This window comes from Manis javanica, chromosome 10, assembly GCF_040802235.1.
Source record: "Manis javanica isolate MJ-LG chromosome 10, MJ_LKY, whole genome shotgun sequence".
NCBI lineage: Eukaryota > Metazoa > Chordata > Mammalia > Pholidota > Manidae > Manis > Manis javanica.
The window spans coordinates 66,603,209-66,618,902 of record NC_133165.1 but is presented as its reverse complement, the minus strand read 5'-3'; the positions used below and the strand labels follow the sequence as shown (position 1 = coordinate 66,618,902).

Below are 15,694 nucleotides of genomic sequence, written 5' to 3'. Positions count from 1 at the left end.
TCCTCAACCTATGGTTACAGGGAACCTTCATTGATTTCCAACCTGAAGAAGTCCACATCTACTCATCCTTACTGTGGGGAGTCCTATCAACCCTTTCCTCCCAATCCTCAAACCCTCAGTCCCTTCTCCGCCCCTGTTCAGCAGGAAGCAGTCAGAGAGAAAGCAATGTCCACAAACCCATAGAGGAGAAAGGGGGGAATGAAGGGTCCCCACCAGTAAGATGGCGAACTTCCGGCTTCTTTTCGGGGTCCTCGGTTCCCGCCGGCGCCACCTGAAGCCCAATCACCTCTCGCCCCCCTCCCAATCCCAGCACCTAGCCAACAGCCACCAGCCCCGTAGAAGTAACACCACAATCACCCTATGCCCCATCCTATATATCCCAGCACCTTTCCCTAATAAAGCGGAACTCTCCGGTAAATTGCTGTTGTGTGTCGCTCCTTTCCTTTCAGTAACAAAGCTTTTTTCAGCTGATTAAATGCACTTAGTTAACAAACCAAAATTTATTCTTAAAAATTAAACTAGAATCTAGACAAGATTATGTTTCTCCCAGAAAAACAAGTTTCACTGTAAAAGTTTAAATGGACAAACGTGTGACCACTTTTGAGAAAGGTTGTAATAGATTTTTTTGACAACCACCAGGTCTTCTTGTTTAATTTATATGCTGTATGTTTTAAAAAAAAAAACATGGGGGATGAAAGGAAAGGAGCGACACATAGCAGCAATTAACCGGAGAGTTCCGCTTTATTAGGGAAAGGTGCTAGGTTATATAGGAAGGGGCATGAATTGATTGAGGTGTCACTTCTACGGAGCTAGTGGCTGTTGGCTAGGTGCTGGGATTGGGAGGGGAGCGAGAGGTGATTGGGCTTCAGGTGGCGCTGGCGGAAACCAAGGACCCCGAAGAGAAGCCGGAAGTTTGCCATCTTACTAGTAGTAGTCCTTCAGAGGACTCTTCATATTTTTTTAATGCAAATGATCTTAGAGCTTTTAATAGAATTTGCATAGCAGCTTATATCTACTATTAAAGAGTAAAACATTCTTGAAGCTTTCAGAGAAGACCTGTAGACTTAAGCACTTTCTCTGCTTTTTTTGTATCTGGTCTTGGACACTTATGCTAAGTTCAAAAAAAAGTGCTTTTACCTCTAGTTAACTCTGATATTTTCCAGAGGGCCCCTGGAACATGTCAGAAGAATTTTTTCTCATTAGAGAAAGCATTTGACTAATTTGGCTTATTTATCTGATATATATTTATTTATTTACCAGGAAAGCACTGTCAAAGAGAATGATGCTAAACTTTGTTACTAAATGTTTTGTATTACAGAAATATCAGAATTTCCTTATGTCAACTGTCTTACAGTAAGCTCTCATCCGATCTTTAACCATTGTCATTTGTAAGTCTTTTGTCATTTATAGTATTATCCCTAAACTGGTAAAGAACTAGATTTCAGCAGAACAAGTATTAGCTACATAAGATTACATAAACTAAAGAAAATGATTTTGTGTCTTTTTGTTTCAAATGTTGCTGATAAAGTGTTTTAACCTTGTTCTCTTAAACTGACAACAGTTTAGTAAATAACTATCTTTATGAGCAGAATTGAAACTTCCTTCTCTCTACCTGATCCCTCCAGAGTTTAAAAACTTTCAGTGACTGTTTTTGTATTCCATGGCAGTATGTTTATTTGCATGAGTTCAATAAGAATCTGCTTTCCTTGTGAGAAGACTACTTAAGAACACTAGTTATACTGCCAGGGCTTTGACTAGAATGTCATACCTGAGAGACATGTGCATAGACTCAGATGTGAACAACTTTAAGGAACTAAGATTGACTTTATAAAGCCAACAAAGCCCCTTGGAAGAACTGGCCTGGTACCTTGCTTACAGAGTTCCCAGCAGCCTTACCAGGTGAGTAAAGAAGGTCACTTCCTGGCAGGTTCAGAGACCTCGAGAAGAGAAGGATTCATCCAAATCTACAGGTACTGCAGGCAAAGCCTGATGGCAAGTCTAGCTTGGCTGTCTGGCCTCAAGAGGCCTTTAAAAGTTCAATCTGAAATTCCTTACAAAAAGTTCCAGCAAAGCATATTTAAAAGAGCCTGTGTAACAATTGCTCTTCTTGCTGCACTTGTGCAAATGATCAAGCCAGCTGTTAATTATTTTCTTAACCTGGTTACTTCTAATAAAAATGAGGGTGATTTTAGAGAAAAGTATTGTTTCAATAACTGCAGCCTCCAGAATAGAAAATCCAACTCCAGATGTTGCTACATAACCTAATAACACAATTTGTTTTATCTTGCCTAGAAGCCACAAAACTGCAAATAGTAATAGAAGCGCCAGCCTTCTGAAGCCCTCTCAACTGACCAGTAATAGAGACCTAGCTGCACCCTTTACTGCACCCCCTTCTCAGCACGAAGCAGCCAGAGCGGTCATTGCCCCTTTTCCCTAGCAGCAGCTAGAGTCCCTATCTGTAGAAGACAAAGACCGAGACTCACTTTATCCTCTGCAAGTAGGCAAAGAACCTGCATTGAGAGAGTTCCTAAAACTTACACCTCCCTCTACAACAAAACAGAAGTAATCAGCACCACCCCAGCTTATTCTAACAAGTAGTAGGCCCGCCAAACCGGAGTCACTCCATGTGTTACCTTTATCAAAGAACACATTAGCACCGTGCAAATCATAGTGTTGAGACAGAACTATCAGAGTGTTAACCAAACAGATGACCCCTAATTTCATGATTGAAATAGATACAAGAAGAAGAGGAGAATGTAAGAATAGAAATAGGTTAGCATAAGCATAGCCATCTTAAAGGCCTAGAAGCCATTTTCTGAGTATGTGACTTAGAAAGAAAAACTGGAACTGGGTAAGGCCTTGAAAAACAAGTTAATCATGAGCACCGGGTGGTGGGCAGCTGTGACCCTTGGTCAGCTAACCTTGGTCAGTAAATCTTACATACCAAGCTTATCGTGCAGAACCTCCCTAACCATTGAGGAGTAGTCTTACCCTGCCCTTGCTTAACCCCAGGATATGTCTTGCAAGAATAATGTATAGTTATAGAAAATTGCTATGAGTTAAGTGCTTTGAAATTGCTATATAAACCCTTGGCTCTGAGTGCTCGGGGTCCTTGTTGAGACCCGCTGCGTCGGGCTGACTTGGACCCCAACTAGTTGGCTGAATAAAGACTTTGCTTGAATTTACATCTCTATGCCTGTGTAGTTTGTTCTCTGGAGAAGCCTCGGAAGCCTGGACCCTAACAACTTGAAAAGGCTTTCAGTATTTCCTGTTTCCTTACGCTCCTCAATCCATCACCTTATGAATTTCACCCTCACTGGAAGCTGTCTGACTAGAGTTACCGACTTTTTATCAGTCAATCCATTGGCCTCTTTGCCTTAACTCACTTGAATTCTTCTCAGGTTTTGACCACTGCTGTCCCCTGCCTCCTTTTATGATGCCCATTCTCTCTGTTTTTTCTCTTATTTCTCTGGTAGCTGATTTTCAGGCAGTAATCGTCTCTCTTCTATGGCCCCATAGTGCCTAAGGGCTTGTAACACTTATCATGTAACATTAATTACATATATACTCCATGCAGGCAATAACCCTTAGTATTCTTAGGCCCTAGTGGATATTTCTGGTGGCTAATAATGGTTGAATAGTGAATAAGTGAAAAAATGGAGAAGTCAAGAAGATGTAAGGCTGTTTTCCAAAGGTAGGTGAAATCAGTGAGATCTATTACAGCGTGCTGTCCTGCAACAGTCTTCACACCACAATACGGGGTGTTTTGCCCCCTGTAACTTCTCCTGATTTCACCTTTCTCATCATGGCTTTCAGTATGTGATCTCTGGACCCCAAATTTGCTCTGTATAATTATTTGTCCAGGCTTCCTTTTTCTGCTTCTCCCCTGCTTCTCAGAGATTTTTTAAATTCTTACCTTAATATGTTACCCTAAGTATTTTTAAACTAAAGTAACATTTAATAAAATGCAGTTAAGCCAATGCATGAAACACATTGGGAGCTTTCTTGGAAAGGTAATGGATTAAACACACACTTTTTGCTTCCTTCCCAAACCTCCTTTAAAACAAGGGATTTTCTAAAAGGCCTAAACTTATAAGGATGGGGAGGATGGGAGAGAAGGCAGAAACAAAATCTTGTATCTAGAATACAAATGTCAAGTGGTATAGGGCAGTCTTGAGAGAACTTGAGCAGTCAGACACAATAAGCCACAAAATTTAGGATTCAGAAACACTCCATGTCTCAAGAATTTGAGTTTGTAGGGATCTCTGGAAGTAAGGGAAGGGAGAAGAACAGCTAGCAAAAAAAAGCTGGTTGAGTTTGTTTAAGAAATATTAAGGTCCATACAGCTGAGCAGTTGCCCTTTATTTATCCCCATGGGATAAAACAGGTAAAGCAGAATCTCTCCACTGAAAACACCAGTGTTGAGGGAGGAACACCGTATAGAAGATAGGCAGATTAGTCCGACATGTCTACCAGGGGCTAAGATTGGATCCCTCCCTTAACTCTTACAATGCTGGCCTTTGCTTTCTAGCAGGGAATAAGGACAGGATTCTCCAGGTAATCTGACCAGCCTAAGAAGAAAGAGCTAAGGATCCCTAATAAAACTGACCTGATAATCTTCCAACGAAGTACACATGGTCAAATTCACAAAAGCCCTTGGAATTTCAAATTAGTTTCTTAGTTTCCAACTCCTAAATTTAAGTAGATAACCAAGGGTTACCAAATAACTGAGAAATGCCTCTAATATGAAAGATATAACCCCAAATAAACAAAATGGCAGACTAAGCACAGGGAAGTAAACTAAAAACAACAGAGAACCAAACTATTATTATTGCATTTGGATGAAATAAAAAAATAGTAAATATGACACACAAAAAGGCAAAAACATGCAGAGAACAAAAAATAACTTCTGAAAATTTAAAATGATAGTAGAAATGAAAAACTCAATAAATAGGTTGGAAGATAATATCAAAGAAATCTCCCAGAAAGTAGAGCAAAAGACAGATGGAAAACTGGACAGAAAAGATAAGAACATCTATATTAGTTTGCTAGGGCTCCCATAACAAAGTGGAATAAGGCTGTGGAGCTTAAACAACAGAAATTGATTTTCTCTGTCCTTACATGGCCTTTTCTCTGTGGACACACATCCCTCTTGTCTCTTCCTCTTCTTATAAGGACACTAGTCCTATTGGATTAGGACCCCACACTTATGACCTCATTTAATTTTAATTACCTCTTTATAGTCCCTATATTCAAATATAGTCAACTGGGGTTAGTGCTTCCACATGTGAATTGTGGAGGGACACAATTCAGTGCATAACAGTATCAGAGGACTGGTCGAGAAATAACAGAGAAAACAAAGAAAATGGAAGGAAGGAAATAGTCAATAAGTGATTCAAGAAAGTTTTCCAGTAGTTAACTATGGTAAGTTTCCAAACTTAAATATCCTACCTGGCACCCAGAACAAAGAAGAAAACAGATTCAAATCCAGGTACATCCCTGTGAACTTTTAGAACATTGAAAATATAGAGAAGGTCCCATATACTTCCAGGTTATAAAAGGCTCCATATACAGAATCGCTTTAGATTCCTCAAAAGCAACATTGTAATAGAGGGTACAGTGGAGTTCCCTAGGTGACACCATTGCAATGGACCACCTTTCAAATTCTGAAGGAACGTTAATTCCTTGAAACTGCAGAATAGGAACTACTGTCAATAATATTGTAATATCTTTGTATGTTGACATATCAATTACACCTATCATGATGAGCATTTAGTAATACATATAACTGTCAAATCACTATGTTGTACATTTGAAACCAGTATAATATTGTATATCAACTGTATTTCAATTAAAATAAATTTAATTCCAACTTAATATTCCATACCCAGGCAACTGTCAACCAAGTGTGTGAATAGAATAATGACAATTTCAGATATGCTAAGTGTCACCAAAACCACCTCTTATATACCTGTTCTCAGGAATAGTCTGTCAATCTGATCCCACAAAATGAGGGAATAAACTAAGAATGAGGAAATTATGAAACACAGGAAATACAATAAATATAGAACATGGAGAGAAACGAAAAGATCCCAAAATGATGCTGAAAGAAAGAGCCCAGTAAGATAGCTATGTAGTAGGCATAGACAACAACCAGTCCGTTAGATATGGTGGTGGTGAGAAATCCTCATGAATAACTGCTGTAGAAAGATGACATTGACACAATTATAGCTGCATCTGGAGGCTGGAGAGATTTTAATATCAGACCGAGAATTTTGGAGTTGAACTAACTACAGATACACGGAAAACTAAACATACTTAAGAATCATACAGTTAGCTCGAAAAAAAATTAATATCTTATATAAGAGAAGAAGTTATTGTATTTATGTCTATGTGTAGGGAAAATGGAAATTTTATGGCCAGGATTCTCACCTGATTCTAATATCGCCCATTGTATACATGTGATGATGTAATACTTAGCCTGCTTGCGTACCTGTTGACAGAAAGCTTAGAGCTCCACCCAGAGCAAACTCTGTCTTGGAAGTATGGACCAGGGGAGGGGTGGAGAGGAAACAAACAAGCACCTGGCCGTAATTGGTCAGGCTTCCATCGGTCACCGTCAAGACCCACCCACAGAGTTCTGCTGAGTGTTAAGAGCAGGAGGGGCAGAAAAGGAGGATGGCAGAGGGAAGTCCTTGAGCCCAGAGCTGGCGAGCAGGAGGGAGAGAAGACAGTGCCAGCAGCACGGCAGTGACTGGGGAGCAGGGGCTGTAGCCAGGCCAGCGAAGGAAATGGTTTTGCTGCTTGTACATAGCTGGGTGACTGCTGTGAGAATAAAGCTTGGTATAAGCCTCTTTTATACCCACAATATTCTTTGTTATTATCGCTCTAACAAATTCATAGTGAACTTCCACAAGAGGGGAACCCCTCCTCCTGAGCAACACTAAGTAAATACTGAATATCTAAGAAAAAATAATACGATTACATTGCAAGAATGGGCTTTGAGGAAGGGGGCCATGTGTAATGGAGACGGGGGAAGAGGAAATAATACCTAATTCTATAGGGGGATATAAATACCCTAATGAGGAAAAATCAAGGAGCAATATAAACCAAATACTTAAAAACATGGAAGTAATATGAAAATGTTAATATTAAGCTAAAAGAGTAGAATGTGGTTTCCTGTGAAGGGGGAGAAAGGGGGAGGTATGTCTTTCATAACACAACTTGTAGAATGATCGACTCTGTAAACACTGAAAATTTATAACCTCATTAAAAGTTAAAATGACTTTTAAAATAATTTGCATAATAGACATGATTTTACTGAAAAATATGTCTATGAATGACATTTGTCATTCCTGATTATAATTTTTAATAATTCCCTTTAGCAACTTCAAGAAAAGATTTTTTAAATGAGTCCACTAAACAGAAGTGCAAGAAATACACTCAGGGCTTATAATAATAATACTAATAATAATTAGTGCTACCCGAAGAGCTCAGTATCAGCTGGAATATCACTCTGCATTTCAAATTATATCTTGGAATGACACTAAGCAACAGGAATTGAGTTTCTTCTAAAAATTATTAAACATTGATATTTTAATCCATTCCCTAGGTAAGAGCAGAAATTTGGTTTGGGAACTTGATTGTACCAAATAAAAGGTATAGGGGAGCATGATATTTATCAAAAACATTAAACAAAATCATTAACAAACATTACTTTCCCTCTTAGCCAACTTTTGCTAATCTCTGGCTGTTTCTTCAGTCAGCCTGTGTTGTTGGGGTATCCAGGTGCTTCTTGAATATATCCCATCTCTGCATCTGAACTGTCACTCTTGAAGTGTCTCTGCCCTACTTTGAGTCATTCTTTGTACACCTCTGAATATCTCAATATGAATAAACCCATGATTTTTCTGCATATATTGTTGTCAGAGTGGTGCAAGAATCTTGAAACTTAAGGCTGCACCTATGTTGGGGCTCTCTGCTGCCCTCCCATGGCGAGTCTCTGCACTACAGTTCTGTAGACTTCAGACCCAACCCTTGGAATGCAGAAGCCGCTGTCCTGGAATCAGAGGGGCTTGAAAAGTAAGAAAAATCTTAGAATGCTCATCGTGGGGGAATACACTAAATAATAAGATTTAGATCTAAATAGATTATTTAGATCTGCATTTCTAAATAATCAGAAATAGGTTCATTCAATCAGTTGTTACTTACTGAGCATGATGTTCCAGACATTGTTCTAGGTGTTTGGAATATGGGTGCAAACAAAAGTAAAAAATTTCTGCCCTCCTTCCTATCAGGACACGGTTCTGGCATGGTGTGTCAGAGAGGAAGCACAGGAAAGAGGGTGTCCAGATGTGGGAGAAGGGGCAGCGCAGTAAGGGACATCAGAGCCTGAGTGGAGAGCATCCATTCCATGGTGTGGCAGTATTGGGAGATTGTTACATACAGCCAAATTCATCAGATACATACATGTACTAAGGATCCACTTTAAGGTTATCAAGGACAATGGGTGCCAGGTTTCTCACTGTCACAGCAAGGAGTTACCAACATGGAATAACGAGAACTAGAATGAACACTGTAGTGTAGAATTGGAATTAGAAATATTGAAGTGAATTCAACATAAATAAACACAAAAAAAAATATGGGTAAATACATGTATTCTCTAGCTCTGTCCATTGATGTTGCTTAGGAACAGTGACACTCTAGTCCACAGATCTTGCTTTTTAAATACCACAGTGGATAATATCCACTATGAGGAGTAGGGCTCTTTGGACAAATGGTTGATTCCAGGCTTTGAACAGGGGGAGAACACAAGGAGTCTTAGAACATTTTGTGACAGAAAACAAGAAAGTGCTCAAAGAATGCTGTCAAAATGTCACAGTGACACAGAAGCTAGCTTGCAGAGGTTCTACTGGTCAAATCAGGGACAATGTGAACATCAAAATAAATGATAGTAATGGGTTATAACTCAATTAATTTGAATAAAATAGGAAGCCATAGGTCCGTAGTGATATAATAAATTGCACAAATTGAAATTTTGATGAGGAATAGTCTCAAGTACCTTACCCCTCCCAAATACTTCACAGGAAGACAACTTGCAGACATCGCTCTAAGAAAATGCCCAAAGTGAACATCATCAGTGACAGAACATGTCGAACTGCACACCACCCCGGAGGGTGCAGTGAGAGGAGCTCGGCGTCACTTCTGCGGTATTTCTGCCAAAGATACATAACCTCATCTAATCAAGGGGACATCAGCAAAACCTTAGGACATTTTACAATGGGACTGGTCTGCGGCCTTCAAAAGTGTTAAAGTCATAAAGTCAGAGGAAAAAAACTGAAGAAATGATCAAAACTGAGGGAAACAAAAAAAATAACAAAACATGACAATCAAATACAACACACGATTCTGCATTAGAACTTTTATCATGAAGGACTTATGGAGACAATTGATGAAATTAAAGGGGATCTGATGACTAGGCAGTTGTGATGCATCAGTGTTAATGTCCTGATTTGGTGATGTTTTGAGGTTATGTAAAAATTATACACTGAAAGCCACTGGGTACCTTGCTGGTAATTTACTCTCAAACTGTTCAGAAAACGTGAAATGCCTTTGTACTGTACTTGTAAATTTGGGAAAGATTGTGATTATTTCAATATCTTAAAAATGGGTGGAAAACTCTGGTCTTTTGGACATTGTATTTCAGCAAAAAGAGACAAATAAGTAAAACACGTAGTCTATCAAATGGCTGTAGGCTTGAATGTCGGAGCACTCCCCCAGCAGAGAAGTAAGCATCAGAGAAGCAAATAGAAAAGTTAGGTAACAGAGGAAGAGCCATCCAAGAAGGAATGAGAAGGAGCAGTGAGTCAGGATGTAAACGAGAAGCTAGTAGAGGAAAAGTTTTCTAGAACTATGAAGTGGTTCAATTTATCAAATGCTGTTGAGAGACCAAGTAAGATACAGAGAGAGCAGGTGATCACTAGAATTGGCCCCAAGCGATCTAACACCAGTGTCGTTTTCTCATCCCAGAAGTCTTGCTGTAAAAGAGAGCAGAAAACGATGCAGTTGGAGGGTTATGTAGTGTTAACGGAGGGTTCTTTGTAGGGCGGGAGGTTACCAGAGCAGTTTACACAATGGCAGGGGTGGTCAGCGAAGAGGGAGAAACTCGGGATGCAGGAAACACTGAGCTGACTTGGAGGAGTGAGAGGGACAGGAAGGAGACTGCGTGTGCAGGCACTGTGGTGGGCAGGGAGCAGAGGAAGGTGGGGCCACTGCTGTGGGTGCCCGCAGGGGAGAAGACCATCTGAGGGGCCTCTATTCTCTCAGGGTAGACTGGGGCCAGCTCATCTGCTGAGAACAGAGAGGGGTGGAAGGGCAGGGTTGGGTGTGGGCCAGGGCTATGAAGAGAGAGGAGAAATAAAGCAGTAATAGTCATTTTGGGGAGTGGGGACACCACCACAGAAGCATTGTAGAGAAGTGACTAAAATGGCCAGACAGATTTGATGGCTCATTTGAGATTTGCAGTTGTGAATTCAAAGTGAGAACTGTCAGCCTGCTTGTGGATTTTTCTCCAGCAACATCCAGTGGCTGTTCAGGCACAGATGTAAATATAGGATATATTAAGAGTGTCAAATCATTTTTATTCATATATATATATATATTCTGTTCAGAGATACTAGATAGGTGTAAACAAAGAAAGACAAGGTATGCATTGCAAAGCATTTAATAATTTTTTTTACAACATGCATAATTTCACACTGGTGGTTAATTAGGAATTACTTCAATACTTGTAAACCCATCTGCCTCAGGATTTAGTCATAATGTGTGAATCTAAGTTAGTAAAATTAAAGAACAGCAAGAGTTCATCTAATCCTTTATATTCCTTTGTGATCAGCAAGATGCATAAAAGAATGCCGTAAAGGGCTAAAATAGACTGATGTGTAAAATGTGAATTTCTTTCTAAAGCAACATTTCTAAGAAAACATTTAAACCAAAGGTCCCACTTTATAAAAGCAAAATTCTTAATTCAGGCTACCTCCATTTTTAGCCATTTGCTATTAAGCTCCTGTAAAAATTTTATATTCTCCAACAAAGCGTGTTTTTTGCTTTTTTGTTTTTTTTCCATGTTTGGAGATGATGGAATACTTGAAGATGTCACGTGTATACAGCTGGCATTTTGCCTAAGACCAACTTGTTTTGAGATAATCTTTTGTTACATTTTTAGAGTACTTATAGCATTCAAGATTAGGCCTGGGTTATTTCTTTGATTAATAACTGAATGTACACTGGAGATGTATTTGAGAGCTGAAATTTTGGATAAATTTTCACCAGCATTATTTCTTTTAGCAAATTGAAAAATGTGGGCTTAATTTCAAATAGTAAACACATTAGTAAATAGTAAGCCTCATAAAAGAAAGACCGTATTTTGTTCCTGTTCGAAAGACTAAAACCTTTGTTTGAAAGAATGGTAGTATGAACTTTCACTCAACTACTCATTCAATGTGAAAAAAGAGACAAAATACGCTGAGGAAAGAGAACTGCATAGTTAAACACCACAGTTCCGGACATATTCGGAGACATCTTGGTTTTGACAATGACTTCTCCATGCCACCCTGTAAAAAAAGGTCAAACAATAATAGGTTAAACTGTATCTTCATTAAATGTACATACTTCAACCCTTTGGAGGGACAAAATATTTTATCAGTAAATGAAATACAGGCTACAAATAGATCCAGGCATTGCTAGTTATTAAATGGAAATATGTAAACTAAGTACTTCACATCTCCCCAAAGTCCCCAAGCATGGAATTCCAAACATGAATGTTAAGTTATGTGTATCCTACAACAGCAACTGCAAAGTGCCTTCCCCATTTATAATTCCCAAAATAATTTCAAGACATGACCCGGAACTGGTAGAGCACTCAGAATCTTAAAAACTCTAGAAGTCCCATAAAATAAATCAAGGAGTTCAAGAGTCAAGATTCTAAATTAGTTAAAGTAGATTGTTTCTAGGTAATACATTGGTTGGCATAAGCCTTAAGCTGCAATTCTCAGCTCTCAGTAACATGTTTTGGTCTTTGAAATTTTCTTACTTCTCTCATAACAGTAAGGTTAAATAGTTCTCCCTTTTAATGCTTCAACATACCAGGCTTTAATGCCTTGTGGATCACTGACAACCCTCTTTGCACATGTGACGGCTTGAGTGATGTCATCTTTCAACAAAGCTGAAAAAGAAGTGGTGAGGAATGAAGACAACTTTCATGGAAATTTCATTTCAAGCTTAGGATAACCATTTTTAAGTTTAAGAGTAAGCCAGCTTTATACTCTTAGGCTGAGGAAAGAACATTAAAATTATTTTCTAAGACTCCTGTGAATGTTAGGGAAAACCCTTTTCTTCATTCCATCCCATTTGGCATGAAATAAAGGATTCTGTTTCATTTACCAAAGTCATTGGAAGTTTTGGAATACATCAGTAATGTGATAGGAGGTTCTCTTTATACTAAGTACATAAAAAACAACCAGCCTAGCAATTTTTTAATCAGTAATTCTACTACAGAAATTCATCCTAAATAAATAATAGGAAATGCTCCCAAACGTATATGCACAAGGCATTTCATAGCAATTAATAAAGGGGGAAAATGGAAAAAAACCTAAGTGCTTAACAATGAGAGATCAATAAATTATAGAATATTTATATAGTGGAATTCTATTCATCCTTCAAAAATAATACAGATTTGTATTATTAGGATGTGTGCCATTATTAGAAATAATTCTGTGATAAAGAACAAATTGCAAAACAGTATATACAGTACAATTTCAGTTTTGTTAATACATGGCTTACATGCTTGTATGTGTGTACATATGTACATGATATAGCTTGATATTCATATACATGACCGATATATATGCTGGAAGAATATATACCAAAGGTCACCATAGTGATAAATGTCTGGGTAGTAACAATTTTTATTTGAAGACCTTAAGTTATTATAAACACAAAATATTTTTATATTAAATTAACTGGACACAAAATAATATTCTAAGACTAATCTCTATTGGGAATTTTAACATTTAAAAATGTAACTATCAATTTTTCACTACTTCCCCAATATTTTACACTAAAAAAAATCTACATTATTTCTATTTTTATAAGTTCAATAGAATATTTGTTTTATCCCAATTAAATAAATCCATAAATTAACTTGTTAGGTATAACAATGATTATATAAGAACTGTATTTTTTTCGAGATGCAAACTAAAGAATTTAGAAATGAAATGTTATCGTGTTTCTAATCCACTTTAAAATTGCACAGCAAAAACAAAATACATACATATATATATTTATATGTATATATACATAGACACACATAAAAGAATTGACAAAATGTTAACTGTTAAAGTACATGATGGGCATATGGCTGTTTATTATAATAATGTCTCCAAATTTCTATCTATTTAGACTATTTCATAATAAAAAGTAAAAACAATTTTTTGAAAAGGTCTGCACCCTCAAATTATCCTTAAACCTCCCCAAAGTAGGTGGGAGGAATGGCATTATTTTTGACAAATCATCAAAAACTTCGTTTGCAATAAATAGGTCATTGCAAAAACTGTTGTATATTAGAAAAGAACAATCTTTTATAACAACTCTACAACTTCTTAGGGAATTATGAGGAGGATAATAAAGAGGTGAGAACTTTTCATTTGTATAGAGTCTCTATTCTTGTAAGTATAACCAGATGAGGCTTATGCCATTACACAAATATTGTCTGGCCTTACCGCTGCAGGGTATGTGACAGGCGTTAACTGATCCTGGGGTTTTGCCATCCTCACACCAGTAGCGGCTGTTGATCTGAAATATCCCATAATCAGTGCTTTTGCTTCCAGGATTGTAGTTTGTAGCCCGTGTGTTATAGCTACTTTCCCATTTGGCCAAACACACCCCTGAAAAGAAGTTATATTTAGTGATGAATGGCAATACCACGTGACTTTAAACTGCATATCATAATCAGTCTATTTAGCTATTGTATTTCAATAATGACTTACTTATAACTATAAAGATGTATTTTATTTGTAAATAGTGTTAAAAGGCCCTTAGGATAATCTCTTTATTAGGAAATCATTTTGTGATATTAATGAAGCAAGATAACAGTTTTTAAAATAGCTATTTTCTTTCATTGCTACTATCCTTTCCCTGCTCCCATCCCTCAGGCAAGGTTCATCCTAGAATAGAAGAATCAACAGAGTTGTTGAGTGGATTTTTGTACTTAATAAAAGATACCTATGCTGATGGGAAATACTTTTTATTAGGAAAAATAAGGATTTTCTGGAGAAAGCAATTTTCTTATGATACCTCAAGGAGAATTTGGATATCAGGTTGGAATCAGGAAAGCAAGGGCTATGGAACAGGAAAGACTATTTCATCCACCCATCCATCCATCCATCCATCCACCCATCCCTTCACTCAGTCAATCAAAAATAATCATTGAGGGGAATTATTTGAATTCAATTTGACAAATACAGTCATTACATTGACATATACAGACTAAAATATAAGGTAACTTTTATTCAGGGAGTATCTTGAACTATATGGAAAAAAAGAAAGAAGAATTAATCAACCGGAGTAAGAAAAGAAAATATCATTTCAAGCTACATTTCAGAGATCCTTATTTAAACAGTGATTGAGGGGAAGTAGGTTCTTATTGCCCCTGTATTGAGAGTTCAACATAATTTTTTAGTTGTTGATTTTGCTGTTAAAACCTCCATGCCATGGCAGGGGAATTAAAAAAGAGAAAAATACTGCATTACTCTAGGCTCACAGAATTCACCTTCTAAACAGGAATTGGAGAGAATCAGTACCCAGAACTTTACAGCTATCCCAGGTGCTCAACTGTATCTTCTAGGCAGCCTACATGTGCCTACGGGTCTGAGGCAACTGGCAAATGCAGTGTTACTAGAGGGATACGATGGGCCTTGGCTTATAGAATGGGATTGAATTTTATCCTCCCATGCCCTCCTCATTCCTTCATTTGGTGTATCTGATTCTAAAGGAAAAAGTTGATGTTTTTAACCTGTTTTATGAGGTAGTATACAAACCCTCAAAAAAAATTAAGAAGTCCATTCACTCAGAGCCCCTCCTTTATTCATCCTCTGTAAGTCTGTGTTCCACACCTGGCTAATTAATTGAATGGAGAAAGAAGAGTTAACTTACAGTTTGCCAGGCTGACGCCCTTAAAGCCATCCATTCCAAGACTTTTCATATTTCTGGCCAACTCACACCTTTCAAAGACCTTGCCATGGACAGTGACAGAAAGGAGAAGAAAGCCCAGAATAAGGAGAGCCTTCATGTTGGCTGGAAAGACAGATGTCTATGCTGACTAGAGTGAGCTGGTCCCAGTATTTAAAGTCTTTTAAATTCCTTCTCTTAGTGGTTTGGGAGCCCCACCCCTTTGAGATATGTAGGAAATGGGAACTATTTATTCTGATGTCCTAAGAACTAACCCACAGGAAAATGATGAAATGACATTGTTGAAAGAGCTGGCTCACAAAGAATTGGGAAGTAGTACTAAGACAGGGACCGTGGGTATAGTCAGAGTAGGGTGAGGGCCTCCAAGAAAAAAAAGGCAATGCAAGATAATTACAGTCAGAACAATGTAACAATATGCAATGAAGTCCATATCAAAACTCTGTGTTAA

General features: G+C 37.9%; 1 protein-coding gene and 1 long non-coding RNA gene across 2 annotated transcripts; one reads left to right on the top strand and one right to left on the bottom strand.

Annotated features, from left to right (window-relative positions):
- Positions 1-476: 476 nt before the first annotated feature.
- Positions 477-3,193, top strand: LOC140843746 (uncharacterized). The gene is made up of 2 exons (XR_012121763.1): positions 477-1,899; positions 2,293-3,193. It is a non-coding gene; the product is annotated as an uncharacterized lncRNA (long non-coding RNA).
- A 7,514-nt stretch (positions 3,194-10,707) lies between these two features.
- LOC108387850 (lysozyme C) lies at positions 10,708-15,461 on the bottom strand. Its single transcript, XM_037017041.2, has 4 exons — positions 15,211-15,461; positions 13,779-13,943; positions 12,145-12,223; positions 10,708-11,612 (listed from the first exon to the last, which is right to left on the bottom strand). The coding sequence occupies exons 1-4, from the start codon at positions 15,344-15,346 to the stop codon at positions 11,546-11,548; spliced, it is 447 nt and encodes a 148-aa protein (XP_036872936.2). The 5' UTR covers positions 15,347-15,461; the 3' UTR covers positions 10,708-11,545.
- Positions 15,462-15,694: the final 233 nt, after the last annotated feature.

Bases quoted from the DNA above. Each gene is read 5' to 3' on its own strand.
- LOC108387850 (XM_037017041.2), bottom strand. From the start codon at position 15,346: ATGAAGGCTCTCCTTATTCTGGGCTTTCTTCTCCTTTCTGTCACTGTC. The intron at 13,944-15,210 runs GTAAGTTAACTC...ACTTCTTTTCAG, and splicing joins GGGCGTCAGCCTGGCAAACT to GGGTGTGTTTGGCCAAATGG. The intron at 11,613-12,144 runs GTATGTTGAAGC...CTTTTTTTACAG, and splicing joins CCACAAGGCATTAAAGCCTG to GGTGGCATGGAGAAGTCATT.